At 42.8% G+C, this 15,016-nt stretch overlaps 1 protein-coding gene across 1 annotated transcript in view; it reads right to left on the reverse strand.

The window, feature by feature from the left end:
* Positions 1-15,016, reverse strand: part of VRK2 (VRK serine/threonine kinase 2) — a 545,093-nt gene that overhangs the window by 164,518 nt on the left and 365,559 nt on the right. The window contains exon 9 of the mRNA XM_086927491.1: positions 779-899. Coding sequence (XP_086783617.1) covers positions 779-899 — 121 coding nt within the window. The remainder of the gene's footprint in view (positions 1-778; positions 900-15,016) is intronic.

A 15,016-nucleotide genomic window follows, 5' to 3' on the forward strand; every position in this document is an offset into this window, starting at 1 on the left:
CAAGGAATGGGCAAAGCAAGCAACTGCCCAGGGCCCCTACCATCCAAGGGCAGCTGGAAAAGTGAGCTTTCGCTCTATTGACTTCTGCCTATTCTATTTTGGAATCTAAACTCCTCTGCCTACTTTTACTCGGACTCTGTGTTTCTCTCTGCCCAGGGTAAGCTTAAAGATGTGTGGGGTCCCATGCAAGACATTTCAACAAAGTATAGCATATATTTTGGTATTACAGGAATCATGTGGGTTTGAATTAATAGGACATTGGTAATAAAATTCAAAGATTTTCCGAACAGCCCTCCATCCTAGTAAATCTTGCTCACTGCCCTTCCCCCCCAAAAAAATGTTTAAGATGACACTGTTGAGAGCACGGTGTTCACCAAGCCACACATAAATATATACACACGGTTGCCCAAAGCCCCCGTGTGTCTCCCATACTGTATTTAAACCGGGGGGGGCGTTTTTTTGCCCTCTCAACCTGCTTAACTGCATTAAAGGGGCATTATTCTACTCTGTGCATGAGTTTTATTTATTTGTGTTTTTTTCAAAGAGTTCGAAAGCACTTTTACTTCCAACGTGAGCTTTAACTGAAAAAAGCAGGAACACAAGAGGAGAATAAAAGAATTACATGACGCAAATGCTAGGTTGTATAATATTGAAAATGGCGCTGCTTTGCAGAAATGCTCAAGCGGGATGTCGGGTCAAAGGTTGAGCGCGAGCAGCCCTGGCAGTCCAGTTTTGGGTTACGCTTTGTAAATGGCTAAGCAACCAACAACAGACATACTTCGTTTTAGCAGACTGGACGGCGGCAGGGTCCTTCACATGCTGTTCCCAGGGCAGTTTCCCACATAACCACTGCAGCAGGCAATAGCCAAGGATTTCCAGGTCACCTCGTCTGGACGGGGCTTTGGGAGCCAGCGTGGAGGAGGAAAAAAAGAGAGAGAAAGATGGATGATTAGAAATAGAAAACCTTTTGACTGAACTTGAAATACGTAAAAGCCAAGCGGGCAGGGTGTTTTGTTTATTCAGCTGCAGAATAGCTCAAGCCGCCCGGGGTTTTTGGCCTTGGCCTTCAGACAAGCGGTGACTTGTTGCTGCTGAGAGTGGAGGGTCAGTTTCCTCACCTCCATCCAGCCCCAGCCTGGGCTGTCAGATGAACTTGATCCCCGTGTCCTCTGACATGATCCAGACAGCCTATAACCAGGCACCAACACTTTCTCAGAGAGCCAGGCAGTAAAACAAAGAAAGCCATGTCTGCGGCAAAATTGCTAACACATGTTTCAGGAAGTCCACGGGGTCTGCCCTGGCCACGCGCAGACCCTTCGAGCTCAGACTAAGCACGGATGGACTTTCCTGCTCGGCTGCAATCGGGCGCATGACAAACCTGCCATCTAGTGGCGCTCAGCGGTCCCGCCTCGGCAGAACGGTGACTGCACGCGCCGACACGAGCTGATGCTCTCCCCAGGAATAACCATAGCTTTGAAAAAGATGTTCCCAATTTAAAGTATACCACAAAACTGCAAAGAAAAAGCTAATAAAAAAACGCGCAGAGTAAATAATATCAGAAAACAAAAGTAACCGACTCCAGTATATTTCATAGTATGCAGTATATTGCTCAAGTAAAAAAAAAAAACACAATATATGAATTTGAGATTTTTTTTTAAAACTTCCTCGGATTTTAAACTACGATACTGACTATCACTTTATAATTTTAGGATTTCACTAACTGAACGTGTCTATTTTTAAATACAAACGTTATCAAATGTAATATATTGTGAATGTGTTGGTGTGCCTCGATCACAAAGTGCTTCGAAGCTTTAGGTGATGCATTTAGCGCTCTATTAAACACCAAAACAAAACAATGACACTGTGTCAGTCCACATCATTGGAACAAATATGCCGAACCCCATGCCTGGGTGTAAACAGGTTAAAAATGATATTGTAGTAAACTCTATAGGCAATTTACGGGAAGCGCTTGCTGTAGCCAGTGCCGGCTTTTTAACACCCAGCACTTTATGTGCTAGGATTTTTAAAACGTATCCTTTTCTAATCGCGAAACTACAAGTCAAATAAGTAACGGTCTGCAGGATAAAAACGCAAGGACAGGCTGAAGGGTGTTACTTGTTTATCCCTGCCTTTAGAAAGAAAACGAAGACTTTTAAGGATAGTAGCTACATTGTAACTTGGATTTGAGAGTATGTTTCCAAATGAACTAACTGTTGCAGCAAAGTTTCGGTAGTGTCGAGTCCACATCTGAGTAGCCGGCGCCAAAAAGCCTCCATGGTTTCACTTTAGCGTCTGTGCATTCTCTCACAAGAGCAGAACACAAGACCAGCCCTACCTAACGCGCTGCACTCCGCCCCCAGCCCTCTACTGTGCTATTATGAATATCGAGTTTCTAAAGGCCCCTCAGTCTAGCAGTATGCTGCTGCCTCCCTTCGGGGGCTTTTTATTTTCAGCACTAGATTCAGAAAAGGCCTAATGCAAAACTTGGCCACTGGTATTAAAATAAAAACACAATCGCTCCCACGTGCTCTTCTGCAGTGATTCCAGCGGTCGTAAATCCACCAGTCACCGCGGAGAGATTTGAATAATGCACGCGCATTCACAACTTCTTTTCTGTCAGTTACACTACTCTTCAATTCCAGGGAGTCTCATTTTCACAAAATGGCGTCATGTCACAATAGCTGTTAAGGTTTCCGTAGGCTTATGTGTGACATTTAAGTGTTTTCAGTGCTCATATGTGTGACATTTCATTGTCGTTTATATGACACTCCGACACTCTAGTGCAAGCAGAACAAGAATTCAAGTGATCGTGATACCACTTTTTATTTAATCTCATGGTCTAGAAATTGCTCCACAGGGTCTCGGAGGTAGTCAGACCCTGTAGTCAACCATGCTTCAAGGGTTCACACCTGCTGGCATACCTACTCACACGCTGCAGGCAGACTCTGCCCTCTGACAGCAGAGCTATGCTAGCTTCCACAGATACAACACTCTCTGCTTGCACTGGTCTCATATACTGCTTCACTGTGATGCCAGATTTTAGACACCAAATCAAACAACAAAAATGTCTATGATCACTCCTAGCTGAGAACTGTTCGCACGAAGTCCTGTGCCTGAGTGGCATGTCGACTCCCAAACTACCCGTTCTCTAACGATACATTAGGGATTTCAGAGTTCATCTGGGCGTTCATTTTGTTTACTTGGATACAAGTTTAGATTTTATGTAGCAGGTGAATTCAGAGCAGCCAATGACGCCGCCACATGGGCCATGCCTAACCTACCCACGTTCTCTCACTGACGCAACCTACCCTTCCTATGACAGAAAATGGAAGCTTCTACATCTCCGTAGTTCTGACTCTGACCTTCCAATTCTGACACTAAAATGGAAGACAATTGCAATCAGTGGGATCCAAGATTCCCCATTGCTCCAACGTTGTCACATGCTCTGTTCCCATGTGTAAGCTAAATACACACACCACTGCCCCAAATCTTCTATTTACCGTCATGCATCCACCTCGCAATCAGAATAAAACAACTACTTTTGCTCGCCAACTTTCACCCCAACCACCAGTATAAAAGTTCACCATCCATTACCAGGAGCCTCCCTGGATATATTCCCCTCCTCTATTACTATGTAGTGAGTGAAGCTGTGAGAGACTGAGATGCTACATGAAGCCACCAGTTAAATTGATTCAAATCATCTAGTAGTGACCAGATGTTAATAGTGCAAGTGTCAAAGTAGGTGTGAGTGCAAGCAGGGGTGAATGCTAGTGCCAGAGCTGGTGTCGGTGTTGGTGTGAGAGGTTAATGATGCCAGTCCAGGTGTGAGTTAAAGTGACAGTACAGGTTCTGGCGCAAGTGCCAGTGAAGGTACTGGAGAGGTGAGTCAGCTTACTGGTGCAGGCATAAGTGAGGTGCGAATGAGCTCACTATGCATCTTTCATTGCAGTTGGAAGGAAGGTTACCAGTGTTTGTGGCAGTGAGGTGTGAGTGAGGTTACTGGTGTAAGTAAATATCAGTGGTACTATGAGTGCAGGTGTGAGTGAGTTTACTGATGAGTGCCAATGCAAGTGGGAATGCAGGTGAGAGTGCAAGTGTGCCTGCATATACCAGAGCAGGATTGACCTCTGCTGTAATTGCAAGGGTCTGTGCTTTAGCACTGCTATTTGTAACGTGCACTTCCTGCTTCTGAAGTTTAAGCCAGAAGGAGTAAAGAAATGCTCAATCAATGCTCCATTTTTATACTTGTGGGAGTTCAGACATTTCACAGAAGTTTGGCACACGACGAATATTCTCTGGTAAATATGCAACTAAACCATGTACCAACATAAACTGCAATCTACTGGTACCATATCAGGATAGAACACTGGACAGAACCACAATCTACCAGGACAATAACACGATGGACAGGATGATACACTTACTTGGAAACTAGTGATTAGGGAATGTAACTTCACACTTTATCATATAGTAACAATTACTTCCTTGTGTTCCTAAACTTTCTCATCGACACCTGGTTGTAACATTCAACGGCTCTGCATTAGTCATGTACCTTTTGTTAAATAATCAGTGAAACATTTCCTTTTCAGTAAATGTGTTGAATGGTTATTGACTGGGAATGAACAAGGACACCTGGAAATACAGTGACTAACCCATGTTGGAAAGAGGGATGTCCTTGTACTGTCGCTGCAACGTATGTGATTCAGCTGTAGTCTGTATACCTATACATACTTACTGGGGAAGGCCTTGTCACGGTGAACTGCAAAGATCCCTCCCTCAGCCACAAACTCTGATTCACTCTCCACATAGCAGGTGCTCACTACAAGGAGGCTGTTGTTTGGATGGTTGGTTCTCGTTCTCGCTCTCTCTCTCTATCGCTCACTCTCTCTTTGTCTGTTTTGACAATTACCTTTTAGGCTAAAAAAACTTAAAAGTTACTGCTGGAGTCAAGATACCTAAACCTTCAGAAGAAACACTATATTGGAATTTAACTTAACTCTTGCAACACTTTAAACGTCTAATTCATAGCCTGTTTGTGGTAGTTTAGGCATACAGTAAATCTGTCTTTGTTAGATGTTTTTAACTGTCGGTGGAAACATTTCAGGGTTTTAACAAGAGATTTTCTGTTCTGATACATTCATACTATTCGCCTAGTTTTAGACTTTGGTTCACTGCAGTTGAGAATATCAACATTTTTTAAACTAGAAACTTTTAAGCAAATATGTCAGTGAATAATTATACTTTTGTCAAGGATGAGACTGGTATTTACTAGGCACTTTTTTTGTAGGTCTGGTGTTACCAAAGGTCTTTTGCTTTTAACATATAGGATAAAGTATCCCCTGTTGTACATTAGAAGGATATTGCAAGTCACTGAGGAATTCCATGACCAAAAGGAGGAATGAGGCCATAGACCAAGCTGCTTTATAAGGTTATGGAACTCCGAGGTGACTTGAAATATTCTTATATACGAAAGGGGGTACTTTATTTCTTATAATACAAGGTCACACCATAACCTTACCCACAAACCACTTAAATGTTCGGTGTATAGCGCTTTCATATGAAAGAGAGAGTATGTATGCTAACATGAATAAAAATTGAATATCTAGTGCAAAATTAAACACATAAAAAAACTATCGGATGTTTGTTACAAAAAGATATCCAAAGCATACAAGTTCGTTTTAAAAACTAAAAGGCGCAGTAGAAACATGCAGCAAGACACATTTTTCTATAATTGTCCAAGAACTGCAAACAATTTCCACGCTGCCATAAATTTCTACTTTCTGCTTGTCACTCTACAGCTACAAAAACAGAGCAGAAGAATGAAAAGCAATGTTTAATTCTTTCTTTAAACAGAAGCTTTAAATATGGTCTGTGACCTGACTGGCTTTGGCAACAGGCGCTGCAAAAGTCAAAGTGTATTTATTTCAATTAATTTAAACCATAACATTTTATACAATAGAACATACAAATTAGAATGTGAAAATTATTAAAAAAAAACACGATTAAAAAAGCAGATTTTCGTTAACTAACAAATACATTGTCCAGGTACATTTATAGACCAATCATTTAGGTTAGGTGCAGAGAGAAGTTAAAAGAAATTGCACAGATTCATCTTCCATTTGCCCGGTGATGCCATATTTTATAGCTCTTGAGTTACTCCATGCAGAAATAGAGAAACTTATGCAAGCAAAGCACAATCTTATTTGGAATTACTTGCAGCATCTTATATTATCTTGACCCTGCTTTCAAGTTAAAGTGCAATGGTGTTAAAGGCGAATTTAGCTAAAAAGGGCAGAAACAGTAAAATTGCAAACTAGTACATGCAGTACAGGTGCGGGAGAAGGTGAAAGAAAGTGAACAGACTTATTTTCCATATGCCCCTCCCATGCCATCTTGTATGGCTCCTGAGTTTCTACATGCAAAAACAGGGAAATTGGTGCAAGCCAAGGACAATCTTATTTGAAATTTCCGTCAGCAGTTCATGTTATCTCTACCCTGCTTCCAAGTTAAAGTGCAAAGGTGTAAGTGCAATTTTCGAAAAAAGAGTAAAATTGCAAACTAGGACAAGTAGTGTCGCCACATCCATGCGTTCTTAATCCCTAAATGACCTGAAGTAGAGATGGAAATATTGATGTAAACCATACCCAAGGAAGCATGAAGTGAAGACAATATTACAGACCCATAACAGCAGCTCAAAGTGTTTATTGTGCTGGCTGCAAAAAAGTCACTGATCCGGTCACTGACAATAACCTGTCTGCTTTTATAATACATTTTATTAAGGGCTGAAATCGCTTGGCGGGTTTCGCCCTTCAAACAGAAAAGCAGCAAGCACTGCGATGAGATAATTCAATTGTAATAAATTATTAGAGTTGAGTTCAGATTTTTTTATAATCGACAACCAGGTGGAATATACTACGTTGCATCGCGGTGTTTACACTGCAATACCTTTACAATGCAGGCATTACAACGTACATCGTCACAACGACTTGCGCTGGACTTAGGAATAGTATGATTTACTATTCCAACTCCAGTCTACGTACAGTAGGGAGCATGTTGTAATAGTAAATCACACTATTCCTTAGGTTAGAGGGCCAATGAGCGCAAGTCATTGTAATGACTTGCGTTGCAATACCCGCGTTTGAAAGGTATTGCGGTGTAAACTTTTAAACAAATGAGGGTACGAAGTTAGTAGGTGAATGGTTGGTCACCAAACAATACCATAACTGGTGCAGTATGGCAATGTATTACAGGGGGTCGGTGAAGGAGGGGGGAATTCTCCTTTCGGAACTAGGGCTCTCACACACCCAGCAAGCTAGGTGTCATGCTTCATCATATGAGCCTGCTCCTCATTGGGCCAGCGCTGCAATACCCAACGGGCACCCTTAAAGGGGCTTTTTGTCAGTTATCTTTTGTTCCTTGCCGTAAGGGTGCAGTGGGTGTGAGGGGCCTAGTCCTGGGTAGATATGTGTGGTGCGGTTTAAAACCGGTCAGAGTGTCCTAATACAAACTTTATTCTGTTAGGTACCCTGCCTGAATAAAATAATGAGGGAGGGGTAGCGTGTATTGTTTACTATGTGACAAAATACCTACTCTACTCCCAGATGGCCGACATATTTCTCGCCCTAAGTGTGTCAAATAATGATCAGTGGCGATTCTTCAGGATCATGAACGAACAATTTTATGGTGCACACTATCTACAAAACACAGTGGAAAGGGTGCAATGCTACCCACCACTGGTAATCACCTAGAGACTTGACTGCTAGGGATGTGAAACCACCTAAGGCTGTGTAGAGTGGGGCCTCATCTGGTGCAGCGGATTAAATAGCCACCCAAAAAGTGGTGTCACTGTTCCTAGTGTGGAACAGTTTCACGACCTACCCGGTCTACCGCTCGTCAGGAAGGTATCAAAGCCTCCGAGCGCGGGGCTTATGTAACACCACGATGTAACCGATGTTTCCCACTAGGTCTGTCACAAGTCGCCAATTATAAGAAATTAGAGACAGCTTTATGTAAAAGAACTGGAGAATACATATATTATAAAGAAGTTGGAGACACTTTTATATAGGGATTGCTGAATCCCATGTATTATAATGGATAAAGTCCCCCCTGACATACGTTATAATCATTTTGCAAGTCACTGAGGCTTTCTGTGACTATTTAGAGGAATGAGTCTGAAGGTCGAGCTCCTGTATAACCTCTTCGAGGCTATTGACGGAACCGTTCCGTCATGGCTCGCGGGTGAGCTGTACTCATGACGGAACGGTTCCATCATGGCCCGGCCGCCGCGCCTGCGTGGCGCTGATTTCGCGCCTGCGCGGCGCGTTTAATTGAGCAGGCGGAGCCGCGACGGAACCGTTCCGTCATGAGCACAGCTCACCCGCGAGCCGTGACGGAACGGTTATGTCACCCGCGCAGCTCACCCGCGCGCCCCCGCGACCGTTAGCGCTGCGGCGGAATAGCCGCCGCAGCGAAAGAGATAAGGTCATGGAGCTCCGAGGTGACTTGCAAAATCCTAAATATGTTAGTCAGGGGGTACTCTATTCCTTATAATAAATGGACACAAAAATCATCAATATCCCTGATGCAGAGTTCTTTCATATGAAAGAGATAGGATGTTTACAAGCATGAAGAAGAAAATTAGAATCTCAATTGCAAAAGTTGTAGCTCGGAATGTGTTGAAACATGCAGAGATTCTCCCTTTCCAATAGTTACCAAAAGAATGCAAAAAAAAAAATCATGCTCTATACACATCTTTCTGCTCATGTCTATTCATGTAGAACAACTGAGCATACGTAGGATAAATCACATTTCGTTTTGGTACATTGCCTTTCCCTTCCGCTGCTGGCTCTGGCAATAGGCATTGTGACATCAGAACTCAACTTTAAGAAGTTATTACAGCTGTGGGCCAAGTCTTTATTACAGGTAACTAGGTACGGTGCATGTCACATTAAATAAAAACATTACAGATAGGCTTTTGTACAGAAATTGCAGATTCCTATGAATAGCATACTTTGAGGTACTTATGACTTTGTTCCCCTAAAGGAAATTCTTGGGATGTGCAAAAACAGCAGCCCAAAAGGACATTCAATGAGAGGTACTGCACACAAAAAGTGAGTCTAGAGGACACATCCTGCATCCAAAGTGCGTTGTGGCCAAGGTGAGCAGGCAAATGATGTGGCCAATGGGCACACAGTTTGCCCATGGACCATGGGTACAGCCTCACGCGTTGATCATTGGATGGTGAGGGCAAGAGCATAACGAAAAAATGGTGGCCAATGCCATGCTCCGTACTCCAGGCCCTGTGGCATGGCCAATGGATATGAAAAACTAGCTCGTGGGTCAGGGAGATTGGGAAAAGAAAATGGATATGGCCTACATTTTATGCCCAGCAGGCTGAGGGGGCACAGAGCTTAGATGTAAACTCTGCCACAGATAGGGGAGAATGCCCAGCAGGCTCTGGTAAAGAACACAGGGAGAGTGTAAACAGGGCATGGTTGTAGGAGATTATCTGTGATTAGAGTCCATATGGCACATACAAGGCCGACCTTCAGATACACAGGAAGTGGACACTTGGTGTAGTTACAGAGAAAGGGTATAGAACGCAGCTGTACGCCACACCCAACAACAGATGTGTGGCATTCTGCATTTGCTATGTTTTACTCTCTGCACTTTCCTTCCTCATTCTACTGCTGGAAATATGTCTTACTCTGTGACATCAAAGTGTGACATCACAGCTTGTGGGTTAGAATGTATCTTTTGAAACCTGTGACTGTTTATCCTATTCAGGCTGAGGTCTGGATGTGCTTCTTTATGTCTTGGATTAAACCTTCGACTTTAACTATCTAAATCTGAGTCCTGCGTGTTCCTTCAGCCCAAAAACCTGGATCTTACATTGGCGTAGTCGGCAGGCAAGATTGAAGAGGTACAACAATCTCAACTGGATATTTTCTACTACTTTTCAACTAGAGGTACTGTTACCCTCTTTGTCATTGTGTTGTGATTGCACCAGCGGCTGTTTGTTCACCTTTTGTGCTTGTGATTGCACCAGCGGCTGTTTTATAACTTAACTTTTGTGGTTTCTCTGTCTTGTAAATTCACTGGATTCTCTGTGTTTTGAATGCACCAGCGGCAGTTGGTTCACCCCTTGTGCTGTTGATTGCACCAGCGGCTGTTTGAGTTGTTTGCTTCACCTTTTTAAAGATTTCACAAACAGTTGCTGTTCCAATTTGGATTCTAATACTGTGTCCTCGATCTGGAACTATTTTATTGTTTTCAAGGAAAAATTTCTGGGCACTTAAACAACGAGGATTGCTATTTATCTTAGCGCTAATCTCACTAGTTCTCTTTTAGCGCTAGCGCTGTACTAGCTTTTCTCTTAGCGCTCTCGTTGTTCTACATTCCTAAGTGCCTACCTTCTGGTCCCCTCTGCTTTGTTTGATTCCAACGGTCTCATCTTCCCTCAAGATCCACTCCTTTGGATGTCCTCAAGCGTTTGATGACGTTTTGGAATGCTCTGGGGGTATTGGTGATTCCAACGCTCCACGTCAGGGCGTGCCGCTGAATCAGAACGTCAGGAAGTTTCGTCTTCTTGTCTTCGCCTCACTCTGTTTCCTGGCAACTGTTTGAGCTTTGTGCGCTCCACGTCAGAGCGTGCCTCTCTGTCAGAGCGTCCGAGCGTCCTTCTTCTCTGTCCGTCACTCTCTATTGCCTAGTAACTGAGTGAACGTCGATTTCTCAGTGCCTCTCACTGCGCCTCATTATATCTGGCTGATCCTCTGTCTCTCAGCGCTCCCTGACTCACACGAGTATGATTTCGCAGTAAGGAGAGTAGAATCGGAAGACACGTTTGTGTTTTTGCCTCTTCCTCGACTGTTACTGTGACGTGTTCTCTTGTGTGAAGAGGAGGCTTTGACTTTTATTTCAGCAGCAGTGCATGAAGAGGAGGGTTTGTCTTTTATTTTAACAGCGGTACATTAAGACTGTGAAGAGGAGGCTTTGACTTTCATTTCAACAGCAGTGCATGAAGAGGAGGGTTCCGGCGCTTCATATTTCTCCTGTTTTCTTCCTTTTCAGGCTGCAAGACTCTGCTGTTTAAATTTATCATTTTAACTTTTGCGGTGTAGAAAGGCTCTGTTGTTTCATAATGCACTGATTTTGTATAGCGCTCCAGCGCTCCATATTTCTCCTGTTTTATTCCTGTTCAGGCTGCAAGATTCTGCTGTTTTAATTTACCATTTTAGCTTTTGCGGTGCACAAAGACTCTGTTGTTTCACAGCACACTGATTTTATATAGTGCCTCAGCGCTCCATATTTCACCTGTTTCATTCCTTTTCAGGCTGCAAGAATCTGCTGTTTTTAATTTATCATTTTCCTTTTGGTTTTGTGTTTTTTGTTTTTCTTAAAACATGCAAAACGTTACAGCTGCTCCTTTTTTCCTTTCCTCTGCTGGAGAACCTCCCATTAAGTGGAAGAAATGGAAAAAGGTTTTTGAAAGGTATGCTAAGGTATGTGGAGTCAGTTTAAGCGCTGAACGCAAAACAGCCCTTCTGCTCCATTGTTTAGGTTCTGAAGGGCAGGATGTTTCTGATCACCTCCCGGAACTTTCTGTGGCTGAAGAAGCAAATCTTAATGAGTTTTAGATTGCTTTGAGGAAATTGGACTTACATTACTTGCCAAAGGTTAGCACTATTTTAGAGAGATATCATTTTGCTAAGAGACTGCAAACCGAGGAAGAATCTATTGAAGGCTATGTAACTCAATTAAGGAAATTGGCAAGTTCTTGTAAGTTTGACAATGCCCTTGAGGAGAGAATCAGGGACCAGTTTATGGTCGGTTGCAATATTGAAAAGGTCAGGGAAGAGCTCTGGATGAAGGATGAGCCTTCTCTAGACGAGGTACTGCAGGTCGCAAAAAGAATTGAGCATTCTCTTAAATGCGTTGACACTTTAAAAAAAGATAAACAAAGCTCAGTTCAGGTGGTCAGGCACGATACAAAGAGTTTTGCAAAAGACTCTGTTCCTCTTGCTGTTAAAAAAAAAACTTTTGTTCCTAAGTGTTTTCGGTGCGATAAGATGGGTCCCTATGCTAATGACAAAAAGTGTCCAGCTTTAAATTCAACTTGCTCAAAGTGTAATAAGAAGGGTCATTTTTCTACCCTGTGTAAAAGCAAACCTCAGAGTCATTTGGTGAAGTCTGTTGATGAAGAATCAGTAGAGGAAGATTTTGTATGTGGGCAGGTTGTGGTACAAGTGACCTCTACTCCTGATAATTCCTCATCTCCCATAGATACGATTTTCATTGAAGGTGAACCTACGGAGGTCCTGTTTGACTCAGGGGCTAAGATTACCATTGTGTCCAAAAAATTCTATCTAGGTAGTCCTTCCTCTAAGGTTCAGCTATCCAAGCCTGATATTCGTCCTTTGGGTATGGTGGAGAGGTGATTCCTTTGCTTGGGTTATTCACAGGCCTAATTGAGTATAAGGACCGTTTTGCCAAAGGCAAAATCAATGTCTCACATAAAGGAGACAGCATCATTAGCTGGTTCCATCAGGGGGATCTCAACATCATGTTGGATCCTAGTTCCCCTAACCCCATTATTCTTAAGGAGAGGGTTAATGAGGTTTCTGTTGCTTCTGATTCCATTCTTGTACAGCACATTAAAAGGAAGTTTCCAAGGGTCTTTAGAGAAGTGTTGGGATGTCTCAAAGACTTTAAGTTGGAAATTCCTGTACGGGAAAATTCTCTTCCTTACGCCTGTAAAGCTAGAGGCGTTCCACTGGCATTGAGGGTAGAGATGATCAGTGAGCTTGAAAAGTTAAAGAAGGGTGGTATAATTGAAGAGGTCACTGGTACTGATTGGCTTGCCCCTGTGGTCGCAGCACGCAAACCCAATGGGTCCCTACGCTTGTGCATTGATTTAAGGCAACTTAATAAGTGTGTTATTGTGGACCATTATCCCTTGCCTAATATAGCTGATTTGTTGACAATGCTTGATGGTGCTAAGGTTTTCAGTACGCTTGATCTCGCATCTGCATACCATCAGATCGAGCTCGAGGAGGCGTCCAGGAACTATACATCCTTTGTTACACCTTTCGGGACGTATAGATTTGTCAGGATGCCTTTTGGGCTTGTTTCTGCGGCTGTAACCTTTCAGCGTGTTATGGAAAGGGTACTGAAGGGGTGCAAGGGGGTTTGTGTGTATCAAGACGACATTTTAGTCTTTGCGAAGGATGATGAGGAACATATGTGTTTTCTTGATAAGGTTTTGGAGTCCTTACAAGAGGCAAACCTCACAGTTAAACTTGAGAAATGTCATTTTGGCCTGTCTTCAATCCACTATCTAGGTCATACTATTTCTAAGAATGGCATTGCTCCGAAAGCTGATTTGGTTGATACCATTACACGCATGCCACCTCCCTCTTACAGAGAGGAACTCATAAAATTCTTTGGAATGATTGAGTACTATAATAAGTTTGTTAAGGGGTTTGCTGATCACTGTGTACATTTGAGAGGTCTTCTGAAGAAGGGTTCTGAGTTTTTGTGGAATGATGATTGCATGATGGAATTTGTTTCTCTTAAGGGAAAGCTTGAGTCAGCGCCCAACTTGAAAAGTTTTAATCCTGGTCGTTTGTCTGTTGTTACCACTAATGCCAGTGTGAAAGGTCTTGGTGCTGTTCTTCAGCAGGATGTTGATGGGGTACTGGAAACAATATTGTTTGCTTCTCGTGGTCTTAAAGATCCTGAGACACGTTATTCGGTCATTGAACGTGAGGTCTTGGCGGTTTTCTGGGCGATTAGGAAATTTAAAAAATTTCTTTGGGGGACCAGGTTTGTGATTAAAACTGATCACAAACCGTTGTGTGAGCTGTTCACAAACAAAGGACTTGATTTTATTTCCAGCAGAATAACTAAATGGGTCATTGCTTTGCAAGAGTATGAGTTTGAAATTTTGTACATTCCTGGTGTTGACAACTGTGTTGCTGACAATCTTTCAAGATTGGTAGATGTATCACATGAGATTGATGATGTTGATGATGGCGAAATGGACAACTTTATGGTTTGTCCAGTCTCTGTAGTAGGTGTTGAGTAATCTGTATGGAGACTTAAACTAGACTCTGATCCTGTTTTGAGTGAACTTTCTGCTCTTGTGCATGATGGTTGGCATTCTAAGAAACAGGCTTCTGTGGAGTGTGCTAAGTTCTGGGGTGTCAAGGACGAATTAGCCTTTTGCAATGACTTGCTGGTCCGGGGGACTAAACTCATACCTCCTTCTGAGCTGCGTGGGAATATCATTGATCTTGCTCATGAATCCCACTCCGGTATGTCGAAAACCAAGGAACGCATTCGTTCCTCATACTGGTGGCCTGGGTTGGACTTGCATGTAGAGAGAATAATCAGGGATTGTGGCATTTGCAGTCTGAGTGATAAGTCAAAGATGGTAAGAGTTCAACCTATGTGCATTAGGGATCTTCCTTCTGGTCCTTGGACCGATATTTCTTTTGACATTTTAGGTCCTGTTTATTCTAATGGGCAGCAGATTTTCATTCTAGTTTTACTAGACTTGTTTTCGAGGTGGCCTGAAATACATTTCACTTCCTGTATCGAGTCTCGCTCTGTCATTAAATTTCTTGAAGTTGTGTTTGCAACGGAAGGTCTTCCGCAATCTATGCTTACTGACAATGGTGTGCAATTGGTCTCTAAAGAGATGGAGACATTCTTAAAGGAAAGAGGTACCGTACATAAAAAATGCTCGCTGTATCACCCTGAAACCAATGGAATTGTGGAAAGGTTTAATAAGGTGTTAAAAGAGACCATTTCGTGGGCTAAGGGTGCGGGTTTAAATTGGAAGGAACAAGTTCTAAAAAAAGTTGAGTGTTATAGACTCACCCCTCATTCCTCCACTGACAAGTCCCCTTTTGTTCTTTTTAAAGGTAGGCTACCTTGTACCTTTTTAGAGCCAACTTGAGTTAGAGACTTAGGCAAGAGCTTTGTAGGTTCTGAGGTTGATGGTGGTTCC

Source organism: Lissotriton vulgaris, chromosome 6 (assembly GCF_964263255.1).
Source record: "Lissotriton vulgaris chromosome 6, aLisVul1.2, whole genome shotgun sequence".
In the NCBI taxonomy this organism is placed as follows: Eukaryota; Metazoa; Chordata; class Amphibia; order Caudata; family Salamandridae; genus Lissotriton; species Lissotriton vulgaris.